We start from the raw sequence: 27,900 nt of genomic DNA on the forward strand, positions 1-27,900 counted from the left end.
CCTTTTTGAATAACTGGGATCTTCAAGTCAATCCATTAACAAACAAAACCTGTAGGGCAACCTCCTATTTAAACTCAAGCCAACACAATTTATTTCCTCAAACCTGTTTAAAATCGAATAAATCAAGTGCAGTAATGTTTCTAAATTATTCCATAGTTTTCACACATCCCATCCTCTAGGTAGCTAAGCCCTGATGCTTTATCTGACAATATGAGTATGCTTCTAGTAATGTAGTATAACTGTATTCATTAATGCTGTTTGTAATGGCCACTTGCTGATGTGTTACAAATGTACAATTTTAACTTCCTAGAAACTTGCCCCTCAAAAACCTTTGATGTCTGCCAACACCATTCACAACTTTCAGTATTTCTCAGGCATTGGTTTAATTGATGTCATCTGGTAACACTGTTGTGATTGTCAAAGACTTTTGTATTTAACTGGTTTTATTGTTGTTTCAAATGGAAATATCATTGAAGGGTAATGATGTTTTGTTTACAAAAAAGTAAATGTATATAAGTTGGGTGTGTATGTAAATATATGAAGCACTTTTATGCACACTTGCCTTAAAAGAGTTGTATATTTTATTTTGTTATGCCTCCGGTAGGGTAACCTTTATACAGATGTGTTAATATCTAAGCTATTCAAGCAATACATTTTGATATACTTAATTTATTGTGCATGCTTTGAAATTATGTTTGTGATATTATTGTTAATTTATCTTGTCGTCATTGACCAGAAAGTCTGATTTTAATTATTCACCTTGCCATGAATTTCCCTTACTTATATAGATTGTCTGTATTAATGTTGAAAATTGTATTTGTATTCAGATGATAGAGTATGAGAACCGTATCCGTGCCTACTCCACTCCAGACAAGATATTCAGATACTTTGCCACATTGAAAGTACAGAATGAGAGTGGTGAATGGGAGGTCTTTATGACCCCAGAAGATTTTGTTCGCTCCATTACACCAGGAATGCTGCAACCAGAAGGTTTGACTTGTGCATTATTTATTTTTTCGACTGATTTTCAAAATAGAACTTATGGCCTTGTTCTGGGTTTCAAAATAGAACTTATGGCCTTGTTCTGGGAAAATAGCGCTTAACCCGTTGCATGCTGGGTAATTTGTCGTCTGCTAAAATGTTGTCTGCTAAATTTCTAAAATTAGCATTTTCTTCGATATTTTTTCAAAAAATACTATCAGAATAGCAAACAGTTTGGATCCTGATGAGACGCCACGTTCTGTGGCGTCTCATCTGGATCCAAACTGTTTGCAAAGGCCTTCGAAATTCCGTTCCAGCGCTTTAAGGGTTAATACATGCACGTAAAGTGTTGTCTCAGAATACACTGTGCACTCACACAGGCTAATCAGAGAAGACACTTTCAGCTTTCATGGAATTCTTTTGTTAAAAGGAAGTATATTCTGAACAAAGTTCCAGTTGATGTTGTCACTGATAAGCCGGTGTCTACTGCACAGGCTAATCTGAGATGACATTCCGTGCACATGCATTATACCCAGTTTCACAGAATGAGGCTGATATAAATCATATTTGTTTGTTTCATGAAGTTAAATAACTTGATATGCGTTCAGTTTATGTCAGTAAGAATTTTATACTGTTGTTAACATATAATAACTTTCAATACAGCAATGGTAATAAAGTGAACTAATCAGTTGAGAAGAAAAGAATAATTTATAAGAAATACTCATTCTTAAAATGTAAATACACAATTTCAATATGTGTTCACATAAAGTAAAAAAATGAGGGTTGGTTCAATTGTTCACATCACAATATTTAGATTTGATACAAAGAATAAGAGTGTCTGTAAATAAATACAGTGTCAAAAGTTAATAAATTTCTTGGTTTCCTTTTCAGGCCTTGGTTTGGACAAGTTTAAGAAGTTTGATCCTCAGGTAAGCCAAGTGTGCATGCTCCTGCAGCGATTTTTTTTCCCAACTGGGTAAAGGACTGGTACCGAACCAATTGGGAAAAATTAGCCGGAAAAAACACGAAAACGAGAAAATTTCTGCTTTAAAATCTTCAGATTGGGATTATGGGTCTTTTTAATTGCTTGGTATTAATTGCACAAATCAATTAAAATATTCTTGAATATGCATTTTGGCTTGAAATGTTCAGGTTCAGTGCACATTTAAATTGTTCACTTGCAGATAATGCATGTGAAGAACGATATTGAAAAAATGGACCTTCTTTTTTGGAATTTTGCAGACTGCAAATGGCAATTTTGTAGTTTTTTTCTCAATTGGGCTTGTACACATACTTTATAAAGAAGGAAATAAATTGCATTCTTGTTTAGCCAGTGGACATCCAAATCATGTAATCTGATTAAAGTAATTTTCACCGTTTTTGTTGCTATTGCTCATGTGTATGCCAGACAGTAAATTCCTCAAGAGTGTTCCAGGCAGTATTTTGTTACCTTATAAATTGGATCATTTAAGATTTAAAATTGTTCTGTTGATTGTTTTCTTTGTAAAAGGTATGTATTAATTTGCAATAAGGTTGCGGTGGCGTAGTGAATATGGTGTCCACCTATTGAATGGGAGGTTGCGGGTGGATCCCCACAGTGGAGCTCTCTTTTGAGCTCCCCCATAGACACCAAGTACTGGCTCTAGTCCCAAGAAACAGACCCAAGAGGGTTTCAAATAAGCCTTATGCTTTCTATGCCATCAATCTCAAATCAATAGGTTTTAACTGATTTGCAATTCATTGTGGAACATTTGCGTATACTGGTATATTTATGCCAATCATTTATTATGTGCATGCAATTATTGCAAGTACTTTGAATGTTGCAAAATAAGGGCCTTAATGTTCATTCATTCTTAAGATTTCCATGTCATTTATTTGTGTTGGATAAGGCAGACTTTATTTACTGTTTTTATTTCATTTTATTAGCGAGGCTATTTTCAAAGAAAACCCGAGCTATTGTCATAGCCAGCTCGTCCAACGTGCGAAGTCCACCGTAGGCGTCGTGATAAAACCTTAACATTGGCTCTTAAATCAAAGTACTTCCACCACAACTTTGAAACTTCATATGTAGATGCACCTTGATGAGTTCTTCACGTCACACCCATTTTTGGGTCACTAGGTCAAAGGTCAAGATCACTGTGACCTCTAATATCAAACTTTAACATAGGCTGTAAAATCAAAGTGCTTCCACCTACAACTTTGAAACTTCATATGTAGTTGCACCTTGATGAGTTCTACATGCCACACCCATTTTTGGGTCACTAGGTCAAGGTCACTGTGACCTCTAATATAAAACTTTAACAAAAACCTTAACATTGCCTCTAAAATCAAAGTGCTTCTACCTAAAACTTTGAAATTTCATATGTAGATGCACCTTGATGAGTTCTACACGCCACACCCATTTTGGGTCACTAGGTCGAAGGTCAAGGTCACTGTGACCTCTAAAAAAAAATCACACCAAGTTGTAGAAGATCATGAACCATGTAAACAATATATTGGATATGAGTCTAAATAACGTTAATCTGATTCTTACTGCTTTCAAGTTGATTGGCTTATAAGCATCAGTGGGTCAAACATGAGTCTCATTAGAAACAGATCACATGAACATTGTTTAGCTCAATTTATAACACTTTTAACCAATGGAAATCAAAGCTCAGCTGTTACAATTATTTTGATTAGATAATGTGAGCTGTACAAGCAATCTTATTGGTCAATATTTTAAATTAAGTCTTAGTTTGAGATTGTCAGTTGAGAATGTTCTAAGTCATAGGGATTGTGTGAGACATACTGCCTGAAGTCCAGATCCCATGTTTACTAAAGGACTTTAGTTTTCACATAAAACTTGTACAGTTGTGTAATTTGTGCCTGTGCATTTTATTAGACCAATCTTTAACATTGAATGTGGATCAAGTCCAACAAATTCTGGCTTGGTCCAGCAAAATTTTAAAGTTAACTGAACCGCTTTAACTTATTTTCTCGTGCTTGCTGTAGTCTTTGTGGATGGATTATAGGGAATATAAACTGTGAAACGACTGAGCTTGTACTTTTGATCATTATACATGTATTGCCTTAAAAAATTGGTGGACTGCTTATCCAGTTAAATTACAAATTTTTCTCGACCAATGAAAAATGAAAACAGGTGGATTTTGTCCACTGCCAACCGCATAATGTCAAAAACTGCTTGTTGTTTAACAAAACTATATTTACCTAATTTTATTGTGTTCATTTTATATATTTAACCAGGTTTTCCGAAGGAAAAAACTGGTTATTAGATTGGCGAATGCGGGCGGGCTGGCGGGCGGGCGAAACAAGCTTGTCCGGCCCATAACTATGTCGTTCATTGTCAGATTTTAAAATCATTTGGCACATTTGTTCACCATCATTGGACGGTGTGTCGCGCGAAATAATTACGTCGATATCTCCAAGGTCAAGGTCACACTTTGAGTTCAAAGGTCAAAAATGGCCATAAATTAGCTTGTCCTGGCCATAACTATGTCATTCATTGTGAGATTTTAAAATCATTTGGCACATTTGTTCACCATCATGGGACGGTGTGTCGCACGAAAGAATCACGTCAATATCTCCAATGTCAAGGTCGCCAAGACTAAAAATAGATTTAAAAAAAAAAATAAAATACAAAGGGGGTTAATTTTGTTTGTTCATTTCAAAAGTTCAGTTTGAGTTTTCTCCCTTTATCAGATTTTTTTTTCACAATGAAAACCTGCTTTTGTGACAATTTTGTCCCTTGTTTATTGTTGCATTATATTGTGGTCGTTTATTGGAAAGGGGACATTTAACTTTTTGCTGAGATTTTATTGTCATTAATAAATAAAATATCACACTTGTGTTTAAAAGTTATTTATTAAATTCAATTTTGCACTACTTGAAAAGGATAATCTCAATGATCTGGTAAGTCAGAGCTTGCTTAATAAACCTCAATTTAGAGTTGTTTTGGCGCATTCTTCTGATGCCCATGTCCAATTTATTGAAAGTGTTTTCCTTTATTTCCTTTATGTCATGTAAAAACAACAACAACTTAGCCATTGAATAAAGGTGCACTTTTAATGGTGTTCCCTACATGGCATCCGAAACCTGAATCACACAGTTTTGCATTTTGGCAGATTAATAATAATGTTTATCCCTATCTAATTTTTTGCATGTTTCTTTAAATCTTGATCAAACTTTCTTAGAATGTTCTCAATTCTTTTTATTTAGACAATTTTCTGCATATTGTATGCGTTATTTTAAATGAATATTTTAATATTTAAATAAATAATTATTTTAAATTATCTAACACTTACACAATGAAATATTTATAATAATTTCTAAAAATAATTTTAATGAATAAAATTATATAGTTTTGCTGGTTGAAAACGTGCCAGATTTTACAATTCTTGTTAAGCCATTAAAACTAGTTATTATGGGAACTGAAATACTAAGCTGTATTGAAACTATTTTTTAAGCTCCACTGGCCAGAGGCCAGCAGGTCTTATGTCATGGTGCTGTGTCTGTCGTGCGTGCGTCCGTCCGTGCGTTAACTTTTTCTTTAAATATCTTCTTCTCCTAAACTACAAGTCCAATTCTGATAAAACTTCTCACAAATGTTCCTGGGGTGAACCTCTTTCAAATTGTTCAAATTATGCCCCTGGGGTCAAATTTGATCCCCCCAGGGGTCAATAAATTGAATGTATGCTTATATAAAGCCTATTTTGTGCAAACTTTAAAAATCTTATTGTCCATAACCATTGGGCCTATTTCTACCACATTTAATATGCAGTGACATTTAATAGATCTCTACTTTGTTTGTTCAAATTATGCCCCTGGGGTTAAATTTGACCCTGCCCCGGGGGTCACAAAAATGAACAAATGATTATATAAAGCCTATTTTGTGCAAACTTTAAAAATCTTTTTGTCCATAACCGTAGGGCTTAGGACTACTTAATTCGGTATGTAGTGACATCTTATAGTCCTCTACCAAGTTTGTTCAAATTATGCCCCTGGGATCAAATTTGACCCTTCCCCAGGGATCACAAAAATTAACATACGCTTAAAAAAGGCCTATTTTGTTCAAATAAAAAAAAATTATCTTGTCCATTACCGTATGGCATAGGGCTACCAAATTTGGTATGTAGTGACATCTAATAGTCCTCTATCCAGTTTGTTCAAATTAAGCCCCTGGGATCAAATTTGACCGTTCCCCAGGGGTCACAAAATTGAACATATGCTTATATTGGACCTATTTTGTGCAAACTTTAAAAATCTTCTTGTCCATAACCGTTTGGCCTATTTCTACCAAATTTGGTATGTATTAAAATCTTAAAGTTCTCTACCAAGTTTTTTTTCAAATTATGCCCCTGGGGTCAAATTTGACCCTGCCCCGGGGTTAACAAAAATGAACTTATGCTTATGCTTATTGATCATCAGCATCTCAAAATATATGAAATAGAAAGAACAACAATATATTTTGGAGAGATACATGTACCTAGGTTATAAGCAAAGGACCTGTGCAACAATTCCTGGGCTTTTTAGTCTGTTTAGTTAACACTGTAGTAACGTTTTCCATAAATAAAAATGCTCACCCTTCCAACTTTAAGCGTCCAGTGGGAAGAGGGATAGAAAGAGAGAGTCCCATGCTTGAGTACATTTCAACCCATGCGCATTGCACGCTTTTTTTGCATAAAAAAACAGTGGAGCGATACAGGGCCATCATTGCCCTCTTGTTAACTTTTATCTCTAATATTATCACATGCAATCAAATAAATTATTTGATTAAAGCATGAATAGATTCACATATGGTTTAATCCTGTTCATTTTTATGCTCCCCCCCCCCCCCCCAAAAAAAAAATGGGTGGAGCATATAGTCGCCGCTTTGTCTGTCCGTGTGTGTGTCCGGCCATGCACAATTTTAGTCCAGGCTATTTCTCAGCAACTAATGACCAGAATTCAATGAAACTATGGGAAGCTTCACTACCAAGAGGAGATGTGCATATTATCAGCAGTTCTTGTCGGATGATTTTTCACAGAGTAATGGCCCTTTGAAATTTTCCATTAACTGTACATATAGTGCAATTCTTGTCCCCCCAACTACTAGACGTTTCCTTTTATCTGAATATATAGTGCAATATTGTGACAAAAAAAACTTTGGGGAGCATCACCCGTCTCCGACGGTTTCTTGTTAGCTTTAGTGAACGCCTTTTTTCCATGGTGCATCATTTGGTGTCAACATTTGCTTAGTTAACACTATAGAGGCAACATTTATTGTCTGATCTTCATGAAATTTGGTCAATATTTGTGCCAATCATATCTTGGACCAATTAGAAAATGGTTCCAGTTGGTTGATAAACATGGCCACCAGGGGGCGGGCATTTTTCCTTCTATGGCTATAGTAAAACATTGTTAACACTATAGAGGCCTCATTTATTGTCCGATCATCAGGAAACTTGGTTAGAACATTTGGTCTAATGATATCTTGGAGGAGTTTGAAAATGGTTGCGGTCTACTAAAAAAACAACATGGCCACCAAGGAGCAGGGCATTTTTACTTATATGGTTGTTGTAAAACCTTGTTAACACTCTTGAAGTCACATTTATTGTCCAATCTTTATGAAACTTAGTCATAATATTTGTTCTAATGATATCCTGGATGAGTTCGAAAATGGTTCCCTTTTGTTTAAAAACATGGCCGCCATGGGGCAGGGCATTTTTTTCTTATATGGCTGTTGTAAAACATCATTAACACTCTAGTCTAGAAGTCGCATTTATTGTCCAATCTTCATGAAACTTAGTCAGAACATTTGTTCAAATGATAGCTCGGCTAAGTTCAAAAATGGTTATGGTTCTTTAAAAAAATATAGCCGCCAGGGGGTGGGGCATTTTTCCTTATTTTGCTAACATAAACCTTGTTAACACTCTAGTAGTCTCTTTTATAGTCCAATCTTCATGAAACTTGATCAGAACATTTGTTCAAATGATATCTGGGCTTAGTTCAAAAATTGTTCCCGTCTGTTGAAAAACATGGCTGCCAGGGGGCAGGGCATTCTATCTTATATGGCCATAGTTATACCTTGTTCACTCTCTAGATGAATTTTGGCCAAGTTTGAACATGGTTTCATAAACAGCTCAAAAGTTGCTTAGAGCAGTTCTGTACCCTGAAGTTTCAGGTGAGCAACCGTGGGTCTATAGCCCTCTTATTTAAATCTTTGACAGGTTTTTATTTTTTTTAGCTGGACTATTATATATGAAATATATATAGTGGAGCTATCCTTCTCACCCCGGCGTTGCTGTTCCCGTGTCCGTTGGCTGGCAAATGTTAAAGTTTGCGAACTACCTCAAATATTTTCAATGTCCTTTGACATATTGCTTTCATATTTTGCATACTTGTTTGCCATCATGACCCCAACCTATAAACAAGAGCAGACAACTGTATCAAGCATTTTGATAGAATTATGGCCCCTTTTATACTTAGAATATGCATATTATTGATAAATCTATGTTAAAGTTTGCGTACTACCCCAAATAATTCCTGTGTCCCTTGACATATTGCTTTCATATTTAGCATACTTGTTTACCATCATGACCACAACCTATAAACAAGAGCAGACAACTGTATCAAGCATTTTGACAGAATTATTGCCCCTTTTATACTTAGAATATGCATATTATTGATAAATCTATGTTAAAGTTTGCGTTCTACCCCAAATATTTCCTGTGTCCCTTGACATAGTGCTTTTATATTTTGCATACTTGTTTACCAACATGACCCCAACCTATAAACAAGAGCAGACAACTGTATCAAGCATTTTTACTGAATTATGGCCCCTTTAATACTTAGAATATGCATATTATTGATAAATCTATGTTAAAGTTTGACAAACAACACTTTCCTTACATACCACAATGCACTCCACCCAAACCATCCGCCACGCCCCCCCCCCCCCACCCCCCCAAAAAAATATTATTAATTTTTTCTTATTTTGGAAAGATCATCTATTAAATGATCACACATCCACATTATACCCCCCCTCTCCATGATGGCTTACGTTATACTGTCAAGCACTCGAATAGTCGAGCGCCCTGTCCTCTGACAGCTCTTGTTTTGGTTTTTAATAACAAATTATGTTAAAAAAATATGCTAGCATTCAATCACAGAGTCTTAAGCAAAGATATTTTGGCAGAATCGCCTAAAAATACTGTATTTCATTTGTTGTATATGTCAATGCCAGTATAAATACATATATCAAAATGTATTTATTAGTTTCAATACATTTGATTTGTTAACATTATTTTCACAGAAGAAAGCGAGGGTAGGTGTTTTGTTGACAACATGTTCACTGTTGAGCTTGGTTTGTTATTTTGTTCACCCAAGCAGGAAATTTCACCTGCAGGCTTTTGTTATCTCCCTGCAATTGTTTACCTTTTATCCCTGCTTGGTATTGATAAATATAAAGAGTAGAAAAACTGACAATTATTATTTAAAAAAATCAATAAACAAAAAAATTAAAAAATGTTAAAATATAATAACCAAGACCACAAAGTGTGTAAGTGTGTGTTTGTGTGTACAGTCCAACCTGCCCGAGCGACCGCCTGTTAATAGCGACCAACAGTCAATAAGACCACACCAATTTCCTCCCGAATGATTTCGCTATATATTGAACCTGCGAATAAAGCCCACCTGCGAACAAAGACCAAAGACTGCCCTTTTACATTCCCAAAAGTCCATTTAGATAGCTTGCAACGACCACTGCAATCATAAAAATCAACGATTTTGCAACTTTAAAAAAAAAATGGCCGCCATGACGCTGTGTAGTCAGGTGAAACACATTTTACCAGCGGACTCGTCGGTCGCTATGGAAATATTGGAAAGTGACAGTTTATTGCACTCGATAGCAGTTGCTTATTTATTTAACACACATTGCTGTGGGGAAAGCAGGAGTACCTGAGGAAACCCTACCTGTCTGGTATGGTGACCACAGAGTACCTGTAGGAAACCCCACCTGTCTGGTATGGTGACCACAGAGTACCTGTAGGAAACCCCACCTGTCTGGTATGGTGACCACAGAGTACCTTTAGGAAACCCCACCTGTCTGGTATGGTGACCACAAACCTCATGTGCAGTGACAGGGGATTGAACATTGGTGGCATAGGTACGAAACGCTTTTACCAATCCATGTGCTTACGAGACTGGCAGGAGGCCTCAGTGTTTGCATCTTGTAAGACATATTAGGCCAGAGTTGGTTGTTTGCTGAATAGTCTGTAAATAATAGCCAAGGTGCCTGGTTCAAAAGCTGCATCATGTTCTACTTTTAATAAATGTCTCTTAAAATAAAGAGTACATAATAAAAAAGGAAGCATTTAAAGGAAAAGCATTAACATGCTGAAACAAAATATTAACCCTTTCAGTGCTGGAACCGAATTTTAAAGGCCTTTGCAAACAGTTTGGATCCAGATGAGACGCCACAAAACGTGGCGTCTCATCAGGATCCAAACTGTTTGGTATTCTGATAGTATTCTTTGAAAAAAATAGAAGAAAATGCTAGTTTTAGAAATTCTGCAGACGACATTTTAGCAGACGACAAGTTTCCCAGCATGCAAAGGGTTAACTCACCTGGGCACACAGTATTCACTGAGAGATTCTAGGATACCCTGATGTCCCCTGACCATCCCGTTCATGCCTAAATTGTGTTTTTCTTCTTACAACATTTTTTCTTGAACCACTGGGCCAATTTTAACAAAACATATTAGGGATGATCCTTGGGTCTACCTCTTTAAAAGTCATTCAAATCTTTCATGTCCTCTGCATTTTAAAGCGGAAAATTATATTATTGTATCTGAAACCGCAAAGCTAAGAGGTTATATATTTGGCACCATTGTTTAGTGGTCCTGTACAAAGTTTGTTCAAATAAGTAATGGTCCTGAGCTCCATATTGGCCCACCCTGGGATTGTCTCTTTCTTCTCATATGAATAAAGGGAAAACTTAAAAATGTTCTCTTCCAAGTTTATTCTAAATGAAAATCCAGTCGAGTTGAAAAAGTCAACCCAGAGAAGTCTGTGGAGACAATTTACACTCAGTTTTTGCAGAACTCGGCTCATTTGAAAGGGATGGGTGTGCGCAAGAGTGAGAGGGGAATATTAGGCTATTGGCTCCAGCACTTACGGGTTTCACAGACCCTGTTCTTTGCATGGCTTGAAAACCTTAAGCACTCTCTCCATGTTTTTATGTCTGTTGTTCTAGGCATCTGAAAGAACTGGCATAGTACTAAAATATTCCAAAATCCTTTTTAACACTTATATAATATGCTTTTCTGAGTTTATAATTCTTCATGCAACATAGAACAGTTTGTTGTTGTATTTCTTTTTGTCTACATTTTACTTTGGCACTGAAACAATTCTTTTTATGGCATGTTTACAGTTAAATATGAATCTTGTATTTTACTTATCAAATATTGAAAATCAATTCAATTTTTTGTAAATACAAACAAATTTATTGTACATGTATTTTTTATTAGTTTTACATTGTTGAACAATATAAGTTGCTGGTATTTTTATTAACTTATTATTTGCAGAGAAAAATATGGATTTAAAGTAGCATTTCAACTGCACAAGAATTTCTTCATTTTTAGATCAAAGATATTGCATATTCTAAAACAAATTAACATCTGGTGTCCTGATAAGTACAGCAATCGATAATCACGTTTGTTTTACAGAAGGATAAAATAGAGCTGGATCTAGAACCTGACAGCATCTTTTACAAGCTTGGGGAATGCGGAATTATTGGATTCTCCGACTATGTTTTCCTTCTTACTGTTCTCTCAAGTACGTATGCTAAATGGATCAGCCTTTTATTTCTACCCTTAATCAGGGTGATTGTTGTTTTGAATATGTTGGTATGTTTTGTTGTTGTAGTTAGCATTAAAAAGATTTTACAGTGTTGTTATTAATGCCATAATATGAAATGTAAGCCATGCAAAGTCTTAAATGATACTCACGATTGAGAGATGGGACAAAGGGGGTAATAATCACTGGGAATTATAATGTTAAATAAGGGTTATCCCACTTGAACTTCAGTGGAAAAGGTAAGAAATCTTTTGAGTGTTGTTTTGTTGTTGTTTTTCGTTTTATTTGTTTTAGTATGGATGACAAGACATGTCACAAGAATATGTTTTTTATGCCATTATGTGGGGCAGTCTAATCAGGTTCTACCTTGTCCCTATAAAGTAATGCAATAAGCCCCATATCCACATGATGCTCTACTCTATATTAATGGCTCAGTATTATGCTTAAGAATGTTGCATTGGTGACACTGGCTGTCACATTGTAGCCGCAATTCAACTTAATATGGGTTTTGCTCTGTGAAAAGGGGGTTTAATGCATGTGCGTTAAGTATCGTCCCAGCTAATCAGGGATGACACTTTCCGCCTAAACTGGATTTTTGCTAAGTAGAGACTTTCTTTAAGCAGAAAATATCATAAAAGCGGAAAGTGTCCTGCCAAATTAGCCTGTGTGAACTGCACAGGCTAATATGTGATGACACATTACTTACATGCATTAAACCCCCTTTTCACAGAGCATGGCCCATATCATTCATTATTCATTAGTTTATCATATTTATTACAGCACCACCTCGTAACTTTGAGATCGCTTTTCGCATGTTTGACATCAATGGAGATGGGGATGTCGATCATTTGGAGTTTGCCAAGGTATGGACCCTTTGACCTTTAACAAAAAGGAATCTGAGCCTTGATCTGCATAAAAGGGGATTTAATGCTTCTAAACTTGATTTTGACTAAAAAGACTGTCTTATAAAATAAAACCATATTAACCCTTTGCATGCTGGGAAATTTGTCATCTGCTAAAATGTTGTCTGCTAAATTTCTTAAATAAGCATTTTCTTCGATTTTTTAGCTCATCTATTTTTTGAAAAAAAATTATGAGCTATTGTCATCACCTTGGCGTCGGCGTCTCTGTAGGCGTCCGCGTCCGGTTAAGTTTTGCGTTTAGGTCCACTTTTCTCAGAAAGTATCAATGCTATTGCATTCAAACTTGGTACACTTACTTACTATCATGAGGGGACTGGGCAGGCAAAGTTAGATAACTCTGGCGTGCATTTTGACTGAATTATGTGCCCTTTTTATACTTAGAAAATTGAAAATTTTGGTTAAGTTTTGCGTTTAGGTCCACTTTTTTCAGAAAGTATCAATGCTATTGCATTCAAACTTGGTACACTTACTTACTATCATGAGGGGACTGAGTAGACAAAGTTAGATAACTCTGGCGTGCATTTTGACAGAATTATGTGCCCTTTTTATACTTAGAAAATTGAAAATTTTGGTCAAGTTTTGTGTTTAGGTCCATTTTATTCCTTAAGTATCAAAGCTATTGCTTTCATACTTGCAACACTTACTAACTATCATAAGGGGACTGTGCAGGCAAAGTAATGTAACTCTGACTGGCATTTTGACAGAATTATGTGCCCTTTTTATACTTAGAAAATTAAAAATTTGGTTGTTTTGTGTTTAGGTCCACTTTATTCCTACAGTATCAAAGCTATTGCTTTCATACTTGCAACACTTATTAACTATCGTATGGGGACTGTGCAGGCAAAGTTATGTAACTCTGACTGGCATTTGGACGGAATTATGGGCCCTTTATACTTAGAAAATTGAAAGTTTGGTTAAGTTTTGTGTTTTGGTCCACTTTACCCCTAAAGTATCATAGATATTGCTTTCATACTTGGAACACTCGCAAACTATCATAAGGGTACAGTAAAAGGACAAGTTGCATAACTCTGGATGTCATTTTTACGGAATTATGGCCCTTTTTTGACTTAGTAACTTTGAATATAATGGTTAAATTTTGTGTTTCGATCCACTTTACTTCTTAAGTATCAAGGCTATTGCTTTCAAACTATAAATACTTTCATGCTATCATGAGGATACTGTACCTGGCAAGTTGAATTTTACCTTGACCTTTGAATGACCTTGACTCTCCCCACCCCACCCCCTCCCCAATTTTTTTTTTTTTTTTTTTTAACGGTTAAAAAACAAAACTATTTATTTTGATTATTTTATGTTTGAAATACCGTCCAACCATCGCACCCAAGAATCCCCCCCACCCCCCCTTCCCCCCCCCCCCCCCCCCCCCCCCCCCCGAATCCCCCCACCCCCCTAATTTTTTTTTTTTTTTTTAAAGATCATCTCACAAATTACCACCACACCCTCACACTATACCCCCCACCTCACCCCCCCCCCATTTTTTTTTTGAAACGGTTAAAAAACACAAATATTTATTTTTATTATTTTATGTTTGAAATACCGTCCAACCATCGCACCCAAGAATCCCCCACCCCCACCCCCCATTTTTTTTTTTCCTTTTTTTCGCATTTTTGGAAGATAATGTAATAAATGTCCACACCCCCACACAATGCACCCCTCCCCCCTCTTCACTCCACCCCTCCCTCCTTTGTGATTGAAAATGAGAGTCCCTTCACCTTTAAAAAGAAAATAGATGAGCGGTCTGCACCCGCAAGGCGGTGCTCTTGTTTCAAAGAATACTATCAGAATAGCAAACAGTTTGGATCCTGATGAGACCCAACGTTCTGTGGCGTCTCATCTGGATCCAAACTGTTTGCACAGGCCTTCAAAATTCGGTTCCCACACTGAAAGAGTTAGTGAAAAGTACTGTCCCTGTTTAGACTGTGCAGATTCCACAAGGTAATCTGGGACGACACTTTACCCACAAGCATTAAGCCCTGTTATTCCAGAAAAAGATTCATTTATAAACACAGTAGTTTAAACATCAATTTTCACAAATCCTCTTGTGTGTCCTGTCGCTCATGCCCTCCCCTTTACACAATTGAGGTGTTTTAAACAATTAATTATGAATTAATATAAAGAACTCACATTAGACGCCACAAAGTTGACTTATTTTGAAATTGAAAGGTAACAGTACTGAACTTTTTTAATATTGTAGCTAATTACAAAGGAAGTCTGTTCAGTCACAAAGGGATTACCGGTTTTTGTATTCCAAATGTCTACGTTCTGTAATGGATTGTCTAAATTGGCATGTCTAGAAAACAGGTAGTGAGTATGCTTCTACTATTGCTCAAGAAAAGTTTACATGAGTGTTAGTCCTTGTTGAGATTCCCAATCACTACCTTCCATTTCAACTGTTGCTTGTAGATCAGCGACATTCTACGCAACCAGACAAGTGTGGGAAAGCGTCACAGAGACCACAAGAATAATGTTGTCAAGGAGATTGGCTCAGCACTGACCACATACTTCTTTAGGGCAGATAACTCCAAGAAGCTAACAGTGCAGCAGTTTATCACCTTCCAGGAAGAGCTGCAGAGGGAGGTGTTGAGACTCGAGGTATTGTGGAGGTGTACATAACCTCGTATATTCACATATAACTGTTTCTATTACTTTTATTCAATTGAAACTTCACACATGATCGGGGTTGTTTTATTAGGTCACTGTCAATGTTCCATAACCGTCACCAAAAATATAGCAGAGTTTTGTGCCCCTTTTTTGTACTTTTAAAATTGTTTAACCCATTCATGCCTAGCGTCCTGAAAAAAGGACATTGCAAACAGCGTAAACCCAGATGAGACGCCGCATGATGCGGCGTCGCATCTGGGTCTACGCTGTTTGCTTAAAGGAATTTTTGTAAGAATTGTTCTAAATATAGAAATAAATATGCTAGACATCCCTAATTTTGGAAATAAATTGATCCAACTTAGAAAGATGGGAGAGTCCACTAGGCATAAATGGGTTAAGGTAAATGTGATATATCTCCATATCGCCTTTTCTACTTCATGTATCCGCGTCAAACTTCACACATGTGGTCATTATATGTTACATAGAAGTTTTGGGACAGCTCTTGGTATGCTTCTCAAAAAGAAAGCTTGAAGATAAAAACATTTGATCTGGTTTTGTGCATTTGATTGGATATACAAGTTTTAATGCATTAAAATGTAATAATGGAAACAGGTTCTTGTCAATTGAATTTCAAGAAAATAGTTGGATATAATGTGAGAAAAGATACATGCTTATTTTCATAAAATTGGTTAACTTCAATTTAAAAAACTAACACATGTATAGAAACTGCATCATATATTTGTATAGCATGTTCAAAAATGTGCTTGTCTATATATTTAGAACTGTTTGTGTTTTATACTAGCATGAACATTCAAAAATTTACACCTGAAGGTGTGTCATGACTATTGGTTTACACCGTTATTTTGAACATTGATAAACCAAATTGCTTGTTTTTTCAAAGTATATGTGTTTTTTTAGTTTTTAGCTCACCTGATTGCTCAGGTGAGCATTTGTGACCGGTCTTTGTCCGTCGTATGTCCGTCCGTCTGTCCGTCCGTAAACATTTGCTCGTAAACACTCTAGAGGCCACATTTCTTGTCCCATCTTCATGAAACTTGGTCAGAAGCTTTGTCCCAATGAAATCTCGGCCAAGTTCAAAACTGGGTTGTGCCCGGTCAAAAACCAGGTCACTAGGTCAAAAAAAAAGAAAAACCTTGCAAACACTGTAGAAGTCACATTTCATGCCAATCTTCATGTAACTTTGTCAAAATGTTTGTCTTAATGATATCTTGGTTGAGTTCAAAAGTGGTTCCGATCCGTTGAAAAACATGGCTGCCAGTGGGCGGGGCAGTTTTGCTTATTTGGCTATAGTGAAACCTTGTAAACACTCTAGAAGTCACAAGTTTTGCCCAATCATCATGAAAGTTGGTCAAAACATTGGTTCAATTGATGTCTCGGACGAGTTTGAAAATGGTCGAGATCAGTGAAAAAACATGGCCGCCAGTGTGCGGTGCATTTTTCTCTATATGTATATAGTGGCAGTTTTCCCTATTTGGCTATAGAGAAAGCTTGTAAACACTCTAGAAGTCACAATTTTTGCCCAATCATCATGAAAACTGGTCAAAACATTGGTTATTTTGATATCTCGGACGAGTTTGAAAATGGTCGGGATCGGTGAAAAAACATGGCCGCCAGTGGGCGGGGCATTTTCTCTATATGTTTATAGTGAAAACATGTGAACACAGTAGAAGTCATATTTTTGGCCCAATTTTCATGAAATTTGCTCAGAACATTTGTTTCCTTGATACGAGAGTTGTGTTAAAAATGGTTCCGGTCACTTGAATAACATGGCTGCTGGGAGGGGGGGCAGTTTTCTCATTATGCCCCCCCCCCCACCCCCCCCCCCTTTTGAAGAAGAGGGGGTATATTGTTTTGCTCATGTCGGTCCGTCCGTCCACCAGATGGTTTCCAGATGATAACTCAAGAACGCTTATGCCAAGGATCATGAAAATTCATAGGTACATTGATCATGACTCGCAGATGACCCCTATTGATTTTCAGGTCACTAGGTCAAAGGTCAAGGTCACGATGACCCAAAATAGTAAAATGGTTTCCGGATGATAACTCAAGAACACTTATGCCTAGGATCATGAAACTTCATAGATACATTGATCATGACTCGCAGATGACCCCTATTGATTTTCAGGTCACTAGGTCAAAGGTCAAGGTCATGGTGACCCAAAGCAGTAAAATGGTTTCCGGATGATAACTCAAGAATGCTTATGCCTAGGATCATGAAACTTCATAGATACATTGATCATGACTCGCAGATAACCCCTATTGATTTTCAGGTCACTAGGTAAAAGGTCAAGGTCACGATGACCCGAAATAGTAAAATGGTTTCCGGATGATAACTCAAGAATGCTTAGGCCTAGGATCATGAAACTTCATAGGTACATTGATCATAACTCGTAGATGACCCTATTGATTTTCAGGTCACTAGGTCAAAGGTCAAGGTCACGATGACCCGAAATGGTAAAATGGTTTCCGGATGATAACTCAAGAACGCTTAGGCCTAGGATCATGAAACTTCATAGTTACATTGATCATGACTGGTAAGTGACCCCTATTGATTTTTAGGTCACTAGGTCAAAGGTCAAGGTAACGGTGACCCGAAATAGTAAAATGGTTTCTGGATGATAACTCAAGAACGCTTATGCCTAGGATCATGAAACTTCATAGGTACAATGATCATGACTGGCAGATGAGCCCTTTTGATTTTCAGGTCACTAGGTCAAAGGTCAAGGTAACGGTGACTTGAAATAGTAAAATGGTTTCTGGATGATAACTCAAGAACGCTTATGCCTAGGTTCATGAAACTTCATAGGTATATTGATCATGACTCGCAGATGACCCCTATTCATTATCAGGTCACTAGGTCAAAGGTCAATGTCACAGTGCCAAAAAACGTATTCACACAATGGCTGTCAAGGTCATGGTGACTTAACTTCAAAAAATGATTTCCGGGTGATAACTCAAGAATGCTTACGCCTAGGATCATGAAACTTCATAGGTAAATTGATCTTGACTAGCAGATGAAATAATGATGAAACTTGACCAGGATGTTTGTCTGGACAATATCTAGGTCAAGTTTGACATTTGGTAAAGATTGAATGAACCGACTCTTCTCAGGTGAACGAACTAGGGCCATCTTGGCCCTCTTGTTTTTTTGTATAGTTTTGTTAGGTTTTTATCAATTGAATATTTGATGTGCTATTATTAAATCATCCTGTTGTTAACAATAGTTTTTGTTGACTCTTGATTCCCTAAGTTTGTTTATTCATTTAAGCGTGACATTTAAGTACTTTTAATAGCTTGCTTAGTAAATATTGTTGACAAAATATTGTTTAAGGTGTATACAAACAAGTTGAACTTTATCGTTTTAAAAATTTAAGAAATTGTATGCATATAATAATAATAATATTGATGCAACTACTTCTAATAATAATAAATTCTGATGATAATTATAATGATAATAATATTAATTATAATAATAATAATGAAAAACATTTTGTTTATAGACATTCTTATTGCCCAATCACATTTTGTTGAAAGGTCACTAACACAGTTATAATGGTATGATTTGTATGATGTAGAAATGTTTTATTCGTAAATAATCCATTGCAGACACTTCAAAATAATGCAGTTCAACTGTAGCAATCCTCAGGTTAGCAACCTAATAAGTCTTCATTAAATAGCATTAAAGTCAGCTTGAACAATGACACATCTAGAAGTACAAACCCATACATGTTCAACTGGTGTTCACTATGCGTATGTAGCCACAGGTTCAGGGGTATTACCATGAAAAAGTCAACATAAAAATCAGTAACCCATACAACAGTTTACCACCAGTATTATATTTATACCTCCATTACTGGTAATGGGGGCTATATAGGAGTAAATTTGTTGGTCTGTTTGTCCCGAAAATTTAGTGCGTTTTAAACTGAAAGTTTTTCCAGACCATAACTATGTCATTTATAGTTAGATTTTAAAATGACTTGGTACATTTGTTCACCATCATGGGACGGTGTGTCACATGAAAGAAGTACGTCAATATCTCAAAGGTCAAGGTCACACTTTGAGTTCAAAGGTAAAATGCTTGTCTGATCCATAACTTTGTCGTTTATTGTGAGATTTTAAAATTATTTGGCACATTTGTTCACCATCATTGGACGGTTTGTCGCGCGAAAGAATTACGTTGATATCTCCAAGGTCAATGTCACACTTTGAGTTCAAAAGTCAAAAATAGCCATAAATTAGCTTGTCCGGGCCATAACTATGTTGTTCATTGTGAGATTTTAAATCATTTGGCACTTTTGTTCACCATCATTAGACGGTGTGTCGTGCAAAAGAATTACGTCGATATCTCAAACGTCAAGGTAACTATGAATTCAAGGGTAAAAAATGGCCATAAATGAGCTTGTCCGGGTCATAACTATATCCTTCATTGTGATATTTTTAAATCGTTTGGCACATTTGTTCACCATTATTGGACAGTGTGTCGTGCGAAAGAATTACGTCGATATCTCCAAGGTCAAGGTCACACTTTGAGTTCAAAGGTAAAAAATGGCTATAAATGAGCTTGTCCGGGCCATAACTATGTTGTTCATCGTGAGATTTTAAAATCATTTAGCACATTTGTTCACCATCATTGGACGGTGTGTCACACGAAAGAATAACGTCGATATCTCCTAGGTCAAGGTCACTCTGAGTTCAAAGGTCAAAAATGGCCATAAATGAGCTTGTCCGGGCCATAACTATGTCGTTCATTGTGAGATTTTTAAATCATTCGTTCACCATCATTGAACGGTGTGTCACACGAAAGATATGTCGATATCTCCAAGGTTAAGGTCACACTTTGAGTTCAAAGGTAAAAAATGGCCATAAAAAATCTTGTCCGGGCCATAACTATGTCATTCATTGTGAGATTTCAAAATGACTGTGTACATTTATTTTGTTCACAGTCATTGACCGGTGTGTCATGCGAAAGAATTCAAGAGTTCAAAGGTCAAAATGGCCATAAATGATAATGGCATAATGATTCTTAAAAATCGCCATAAATTAGCTTCTCTTGTTTTGTGAAGACATCATGTAAAATATTCTGTGTCAATGAAGCATGTGGGGGTATACGACACGTCTGTGACAAAGCTCTAGTTTGAAAAGGTATTTATTAAGCATTCATGATATCTGCCCCCAGTTCCAGCGGTACGACCCTGAAGATGGCAAGATCACGGAGAAGGACTTCGCCTCCCTGCTCCTCACATATGCAGGCTTCCCAGATAAGAAGAAGGCCCTGATGATCCGACGAGTGAAGAAGGCATACAAGGAGGAGGAGAATGCCAAGGTACCCAACCATCTGTGTTGCTTGCAGTTTAGACCTATATTATTTTAGCCTGCTGTTGGCATCCAAAGTCTATGGTTTATTGAAACGCTCTTGAGTCATTTCCTTGGGTAAAACCAGTTTTTTGTGGCTATGGTGGAGATCTACGGAACACTCTCACAGTGGGAATCAAACCCTTCACCTCCCAGTTGCTAGGCAGAACACTATATCCACTACGCCACGGTGACTCTTGTGTGGGTTTCTCATCATATATAAAGTAAATTACTCCTAAACTTAGTGCAAAACCACCTATAGTTAGTAGTAAACACTATATTCATTATAGAATATGTAGTAAGTGACTCACAACCTTGTTGTTATGCAAGCCCTGGTTCACTTATGTAAAAAACACCACATTGCACTGTGAGGGAACAAATTATGTTCTTGTAATGGAGATGGTGTCCACCTAGAGGTGTTGGACAATCTAGGTTTAATCTTAACTCGAACAAAGTGTTCAAAATTCCTTTAAAGACGTTAAGTACTGGTTCTACCCAGGAAACAGACTAAAGGATGTCTAAGTAAGCCTGAGGCTTTCTATACAAATTAGCTAGATGAAATATTAACAAACTAGGAATAAATATACATATGGCTCTATTAACAACATTTGTTTTATCTGTTCTTTAGCTTTAGTTATAAAGCTTATTTTAATATTCAAATAATAATTAAGGTTAGCACATGTCTAAACAAATCAAACAGTAAAGCAAAGGTAATATGTTATTCAAAGTGCTTCAGAGTGTTTGAAAAATATATTTCTTGATATTATCCACTATTGACAGATGTAAATACAAAAAGCGTGTATTATTGAAAGACTGACATTAAAAATAAATTAAACATGTTCTTGGGTACATCAGCATAACATAGCAGTAACGTTCTTGTACGTGTTTTGATATATGTATGTATTTATAGCGTATACTTATTAATGTATTTAGTTCAAAATTAAGAGCAAACTCATTATTTCTGGTTGCTCAAAAACATGGTTTCATATCATTGGTTTGTAATCTCTCTTCAGGGTATAACATTTCAAGAGTATGAGAACTTCTGGAAGTTTCTTCAGAATATCACAGATGTGGACACTGCCTTGAGCTTCTACCACCTGGCTGGGGTGTCCATAGACCAGGGTGAGAACTGGGGGCTGTTACATCTGTCTACATTCAAGCCACACTCTGAGAAAACAAGGCTTAATGCATGTGCATAAAGTGTTCTCCCACATTAGCCTGTGCAGTCGGCATAGGCTAATCAGGGAAACACTTTCAACCTACACTTGATTTTTGTTTGAAGAGAGACTTTCTTTAAATGATAAATTTCATAAAATTAAAGTGTAGCCTGTGCAGTCTGAGATGACACTTTAAGCTCATGCATTAAGCCCTGTTTTCCCAGAATGAGGCTCATTCATTCAGGCTGTCTTGTTGTTTGTGATGGAAAAATGAACTGAAATACGTAACAAACTGACTGAATAATGAATCATTTGAGCTGCAAAAGAAATAAAATGAGCTGCATTATGAGAAAACTGGGCTTAATATATGTGTGTAAAATGTCATCCCAGATAAGCCTATGCAGTCTGAACAGGCTAATCAGTGATAACACTTTTCGTCTAACTGGACCTTTCTTTAGAACAAACTTCCTTTAAATGAAATATTTGATTAAAGTTGAATGTGTTGTCCCTGATAAACGGTTGCAGACTTAACAGGTTAATCTTAAATGACATTTTACGGACATGTATGAACCCTTTCGGCGCTGGAACCAAATTTTAAAGGCCTTTGCAAACAGATTGGATCCAGATGAGACGCCACAGAACGTGGCGTCTCATCAGGATCCGAACTGTTTGCTATTCTGATAGTATTCTTTGAAAAAAAATCGAAGAAAATGCTAATTTTAGAAATTCAGCACACGACATTTTAGAAGACGACAAATTTCCCAGCATGCAAAGGGTTAAGCCCAGTTTTCCCAGGATAAGACAAATGGTTACATACAAGTATTCTTCAGTTCAAGGTACTCAAAATGAATGTTATAACTTTGATTGCCATTTGATTACCATTCTTCTGACATTTAAAATTTATATTTAGAATCTAATATTACCCTAAAGAATGTTCATGGACATTTTGGGAAGAAATCTTTAAACAGGCGATACTTGTAAAAGTAAAACAAATTGTTAAAAGCGACCTACAGTGTATGTTTATACCTATGATTTTGTTAAATGACATTTTACGGACATGTATGAACCCTTTCGGCGCTGGAACCAAATTTTAAAGGCCTTTGCAAACAGATTGGATCCAGATGAGACGCCACAGAACGTGGCGTCTCATCAGGATCCGAACTGTTTGCTATTCTGATAGTATTCTTTGAAAAAAAATCGAAGAAAATGCTAATTTTAGAAATTCAGCACACGACATTTTAGAAGACGACAAATTTCCCAGTTTTCCAGCATGCAAAGGGTTAAGCCCAGTTTTCCCAGGATAAGACAAATGGTTACATACAAGTATTCTTCAGTTCAAGGTACTCAAAATGAATGTTATAACTTTGATTGCCATTTGATTACCATTCTTCTGACATTTAAAATTTATATTTAGAATCTAATATTACCCTAAAGAATGTTCATGGACATTTTGGGAAGAAATCTTTAAACAGGCGATACTTGTAAAAGTAAAACAAATTGTTAAAAGCGACCTACAGTGTATGTTTATACCTATGATTTTGTTATTTCAGAAACATTGAAGCATGTATCCAACACAGTTGTCCATGTTGCTTTGTCGGACCATGTTGTGGAAGTAGTGTTCACTCTCTTCGATGAAAATGGTAGGTCTGCGTTTGTTCCTTAATTATAGTTTATGATTATCCAAGAAGATGAAGATTCCTGAAGATAATTAAAATTTGTGAATGAATATTAATTTGGAGTGATGCCGTTTGTATAATGCATGTTGCTATATAATTGTTAAGTAGGTGAACATAGTTGCTAAATTTTATTACTAAATTCAACTAGATAGACACTTAAACTTGTTTGTTAATGATGTTTACCAAAACAACTGGCAATTTGTTGTATCATTGTGGTCATTGAATATTCCCAAAGAACATAATCATTAATGTATTATATTATTCAGGGAAATTGAAATGCAGCAATTATTTACTTATCCATGTACAATATCGTCCAATAGACCAACTATTCTGCTAGCAACTGTCAATAATTCAAACTAAAACAAACATTAAACAGTATTTGTCATTAGACTAGAAAACTGGTAAAATAACTTGCCCAACATTATAATAACCATGGTCAGACATGTTTGGTCATTGGATATTTCACAACCTGGACTGAGTTGCTCAAAACTAGAACGACCCGTTAAGCTAACAACAGTTAACTTTTGGATCAATTTATTAAGGTTAATTAAGTTTTAAAACTTTTAACTCTATGTTCATTGTAAACAAATAGTTAAGATGAAATAATATGTATATTATTGATTGCAGGTTCCCTTTTATATTGATTATATTTATTTCATAAGTTAAGAGGTTGTTATATTTAAATGTGTAGACTAGTTTATTAGCTCGGCTGATTTTGGAGAATGTTTTCCGATTTCCGCCGTCTGCCGTAGATGTCGTGCTAAAACCTTAACATTGGCTCTAAAATCAAAGTGCTTCCACCTACAACTTTGAAACTTCATATGTACATGCACCTTGATGAGTTCTACAAGCAACACCCATTTTTGGGTCACTAGGTCAAAGGTCAAGGTCACTGTGAACTCTAATATCAAACTTTAACATAGGCTCTAAAATCAAAATGCTTCCACCTACAACTTTGAAACTAAATATGTAGATGCACCTTCATGAGTTCTACACGCCACACCCATTTTTGGGTCACTAGGTCAAAGGTCAATGTCACTGTGACCTCTAATATAAATATTTAACATAAACCTTAACATTCGCTCTAAAATCAAAGTGCTTCCACCTACAACTTTGAAACTTCATATGTAGATGCACCTTGATGAGTTCTACACGCCACACCCATTTTGGGTCACTAGGTCAAAGGTCAAACTCACTGTGACCTCTAAAAAAAAAAAATTCTGACAAGCTTTTGATGCCAAGAGTGGCACCCGTTATGCGGTGCTCTTGTTATTCTTATCTTAATTACTCATTATTGCATTATGTATGAATGTGTAAAAATATTAACTTATTATCGCAATGAGCTGTAATATGCTTATGTTAATAAAATATTTAATCTGTTCTGTTATCTTAAAATGCAGATTAAGTTATGAGCAACCATGCCCAGAGCATTATTGTTGATCTTTGTCTTCTGCATATCTACCTGTTATAATCGTATGTTTTCCACAGAGGATGGTCAGCTGTCCAATCGTGAGTTCGTGTCTGTGATGAAGCGCCGTCTGATGCGAGGACTCGAGAAACCCAAGGATATCGGCTTCACTAAGCTCATCAACTCTGTCTGGACTTGCACTAAATCTCAAACAAAGAGCTTCTTTGACTAAAAGCACAAAGATAGTTAAGTGTTCTTTGTGAGGAGCCTCAATATGTAAGCCTGGTTTAATGCATGTACATAAAGTTCTGTCCCACTTTAGCCTGTGTGGACTTCACTTTTCACCTCAACTGGATTTTTTCTTAAAGGATACTGTCATGAAACCAAAAATATCACAAAAGCAAGAAGTTTTGTCCCAGATTAGCCTTTGGGGAATAGTACACAGGGGTGGTATTACAGAAACATCTTAAGTCATTTCTTAAATATTTTCACTTAAGTTAAAAATTACAATGTTTTGTATTTTTTACTCAATAAAGACATGCATGTTTTTTTGGTATTCCTCAAATAACATTGACATAATGATGTTATTTTGATGTAATTTTCGATGCCTAACTATTGCAGTATGAAATAAAACACTTAAGAAAAATTCCCAATTTAAGGATAAAAATAAAATTTATCTTAAGATGCTTCTGGAATACCACCCCTGGTTAATCTTGGACAACACTTTACACTCATGCATTTAGCATGGTTCACCCAGACAGAAGCTCATTTCTTTGTAAGGTATGGTCTGCATTTACCAAATCTAAAATCAGGAGCTTTGTTTGAATTTGAAACTTGTTAAATCTTTACCTTTCTTTTTCATGCGACACAGGTTGTTGTATACATTGAGCCCCCTTACTCAATTTTAACCCTTTCAGTGCTGGAACCGAATTTTGAAGGCCTTTGCAAACAGTTTGGATCCAGATGAGACGCCACAAAACGTGGCGTCTCATCAGGATCCAAAGTGTTTGCTATTCTGATGGTATTTTTTGAAAAAAAATGGAAGAAAATGCTAATTTTAGAAATTCAGCAGACAACATTTTAGCAGACGACAAATTTCCCAGCATTCAAAGGGTTAAACAAGGAGCATCTGTTTACTTCTTTATACTTTATGATTCTTTTTCAAACTATTCAAAACTCATGGTTTTCTTAATGCACCTTGAATCTCTGTGGCCTTTGTTACAGCCTCATTTGATAGAATAGTTTAAATGGCGTTTGATATATAACATGTTAAGTTGGAAACCCTCATGTTATAAAAAAGGCTACAAACACTTGATATGTACTGTCCCTAAATTGACTCCCATACATGTATAGCAATTTTAATTGTTAAAATCCTTGTACAGAAGTAATGAGGCTTGTTATTATTTTCTACTTCAGGATTAAATATCCCACTAAAAGATTGTTTTATGTAAACACTTTAGTCCTACTTCATCCTTCTTTGTGTGTGTTTCTTTGTTGTTGTTGTTGTTTATGTTAAGTTTTGAACTACAAGCTAAATTATTATAAGACCCTGAAAACATGTTGTTAGTTGAGGGAATATTTTGAGTGATACCAAGTGCATTTTTTATTACTTTGTGCTGTGATAATTGTTAATGATCTAGTGTAGTAAATATCTCTATAGACAGTAGGAGGTTTTTCTTGTTGTTTGGTTTGGATTGTATTTATGAGAATGACTTACTGCAAAACCTGAAGACTTTCAATGTCACAATAGCACAAACAATTGTTTATTTATAGATTGATACATATATTATGGTAACCAAACATCTATAAACACCAAGGTGAATAGAAACTGCATAATTTAATTGCTAAGATTGTGTACATTTTGTAAATAAATGTAAATTTCCCCTGCACATTCCTTTTGTGAACAATTTTTCTTTGCTCCCTGTGAAATTCTAAGTGACTTATTTCTGCAGTTGAGTTTGGTAATTTTAAATATTTTGTCATTGAGACTTTTTGTGATAGTATTTCATCATTTATTGTAATGCGAAAATGGGTCTTATACCTCATGCAGCCAGCGTAGCTGAAGACCAGCCTGCACATTCACACAGTCTGTCCATGCACTACCCTGTCTGCTATTAAGTCAAGCAACATTTTCGGGTCTCATTACAGACAGGGTAGCTACTTACCAGACTGCGCAACTTTTTGCAGTCTGGTTTTGAGCTGTATATTTTGGTGTATGAAGTACAATTATAAATTGATTGGCATGTGTTACATATTATATAATATTATAAAATATACATTTTTAGTAGATAGTTCATAAAACTTATTTTATAAGTAAATGGGCATTATGGTTATTTTTTAATATTCTGTCTAATTCATTTTATTGCATGGGACATTTCAAAAGATGTGTTGGTAGTGAATAATCAACCTCTTATGAATATATCGCCCAAATGGTGCAAAAAAGTACCATTTGCCATTTAATTTCAATGTCACATGGTACCTTTTTGATTCAAGGGGGCGATATTGATTTTAAAGTATACCCATCATAACTGTTTGTCAGGAAAAATGAAAGCAAAGAAAGCATAAACTCTGGTCAGTCCAAATAGACACAGTACACACAATTATATTCACATTTGTAATGATTTAGTGTTTCTTTATTTTATTTATGTATTTTATTTAATATTATTCTAATAAACCTTTCCATATCTTAATTATTTTCTGTTTTTATTGCAAAGTGAGTTAAAAGCAATTACTTGTTTACATAAAAAGTCATTGGTTTAAAATGCGAGCTGTCTAGACGTCATTAAGAAACCTTTGAAATATTTAAGAGCAGACAAGAATGTATTTCTTCATAGTGACCAAAACTGATAAAAAATTCACAGTACTTGGAATTTTTCTGTCTGACAGCGTTTAAGTTGTTTCATTTAACAAAAACCGAATTTCTCCTACAA

At 35.8% G+C, this 27,900-nt stretch overlaps 1 protein-coding gene across 4 annotated transcripts in view; it reads left to right on the forward strand.

Moving 5' to 3' along the window:
- LOC127866719 (calcium uptake protein 1, mitochondrial-like) overlaps nt 1–27,660 on the forward strand; it is a 32,999-nt gene extending 5,339 nt beyond the window's left edge. For 2 of the 4 annotated variants that reach the window (XM_052407475.1, XM_052407474.1), the window contains exons 4-13: nt 828–990; nt 1,873–1,910; nt 4,873–4,890; nt 11,685–11,793; nt 12,595–12,677; nt 15,159–15,347; nt 20,554–20,700; nt 21,743–21,851; nt 23,437–23,526; nt 25,051–27,660. In XM_052407475.1, the coding sequence (XP_052263435.1) occupies nt 828–990; nt 1,873–1,910; nt 4,873–4,890; nt 11,685–11,793; nt 12,595–12,677; nt 15,159–15,347; nt 20,554–20,700; nt 21,743–21,851; nt 23,437–23,526; nt 25,051–25,202 (1,098 nt within the window). In that variant the 3' untranslated portion in view covers nt 25,203–27,660. Of the gene's footprint in view, nt 1–827; nt 991–1,872; nt 1,911–4,872; nt 4,891–9,271; nt 9,284–11,684; nt 11,794–12,594; nt 12,678–15,158; nt 15,348–20,553; nt 20,701–21,742; nt 21,852–23,436; nt 23,527–25,050 lie in introns of all 4 variants that reach the window. The other 2 variants (XM_052407476.1, XM_052407477.1) reach the window with 2 other exon arrangements.
- The last annotated feature ends 240 nt before the right edge of the window (nt 27,661–27,900 follow it).

Source organism: Dreissena polymorpha, chromosome 2 (genome assembly GCF_020536995.1).
Source record: "Dreissena polymorpha isolate Duluth1 chromosome 2, UMN_Dpol_1.0, whole genome shotgun sequence".
NCBI lineage: Eukaryota > Metazoa > Mollusca > Bivalvia > Myida > Dreissenidae > Dreissena > Dreissena polymorpha.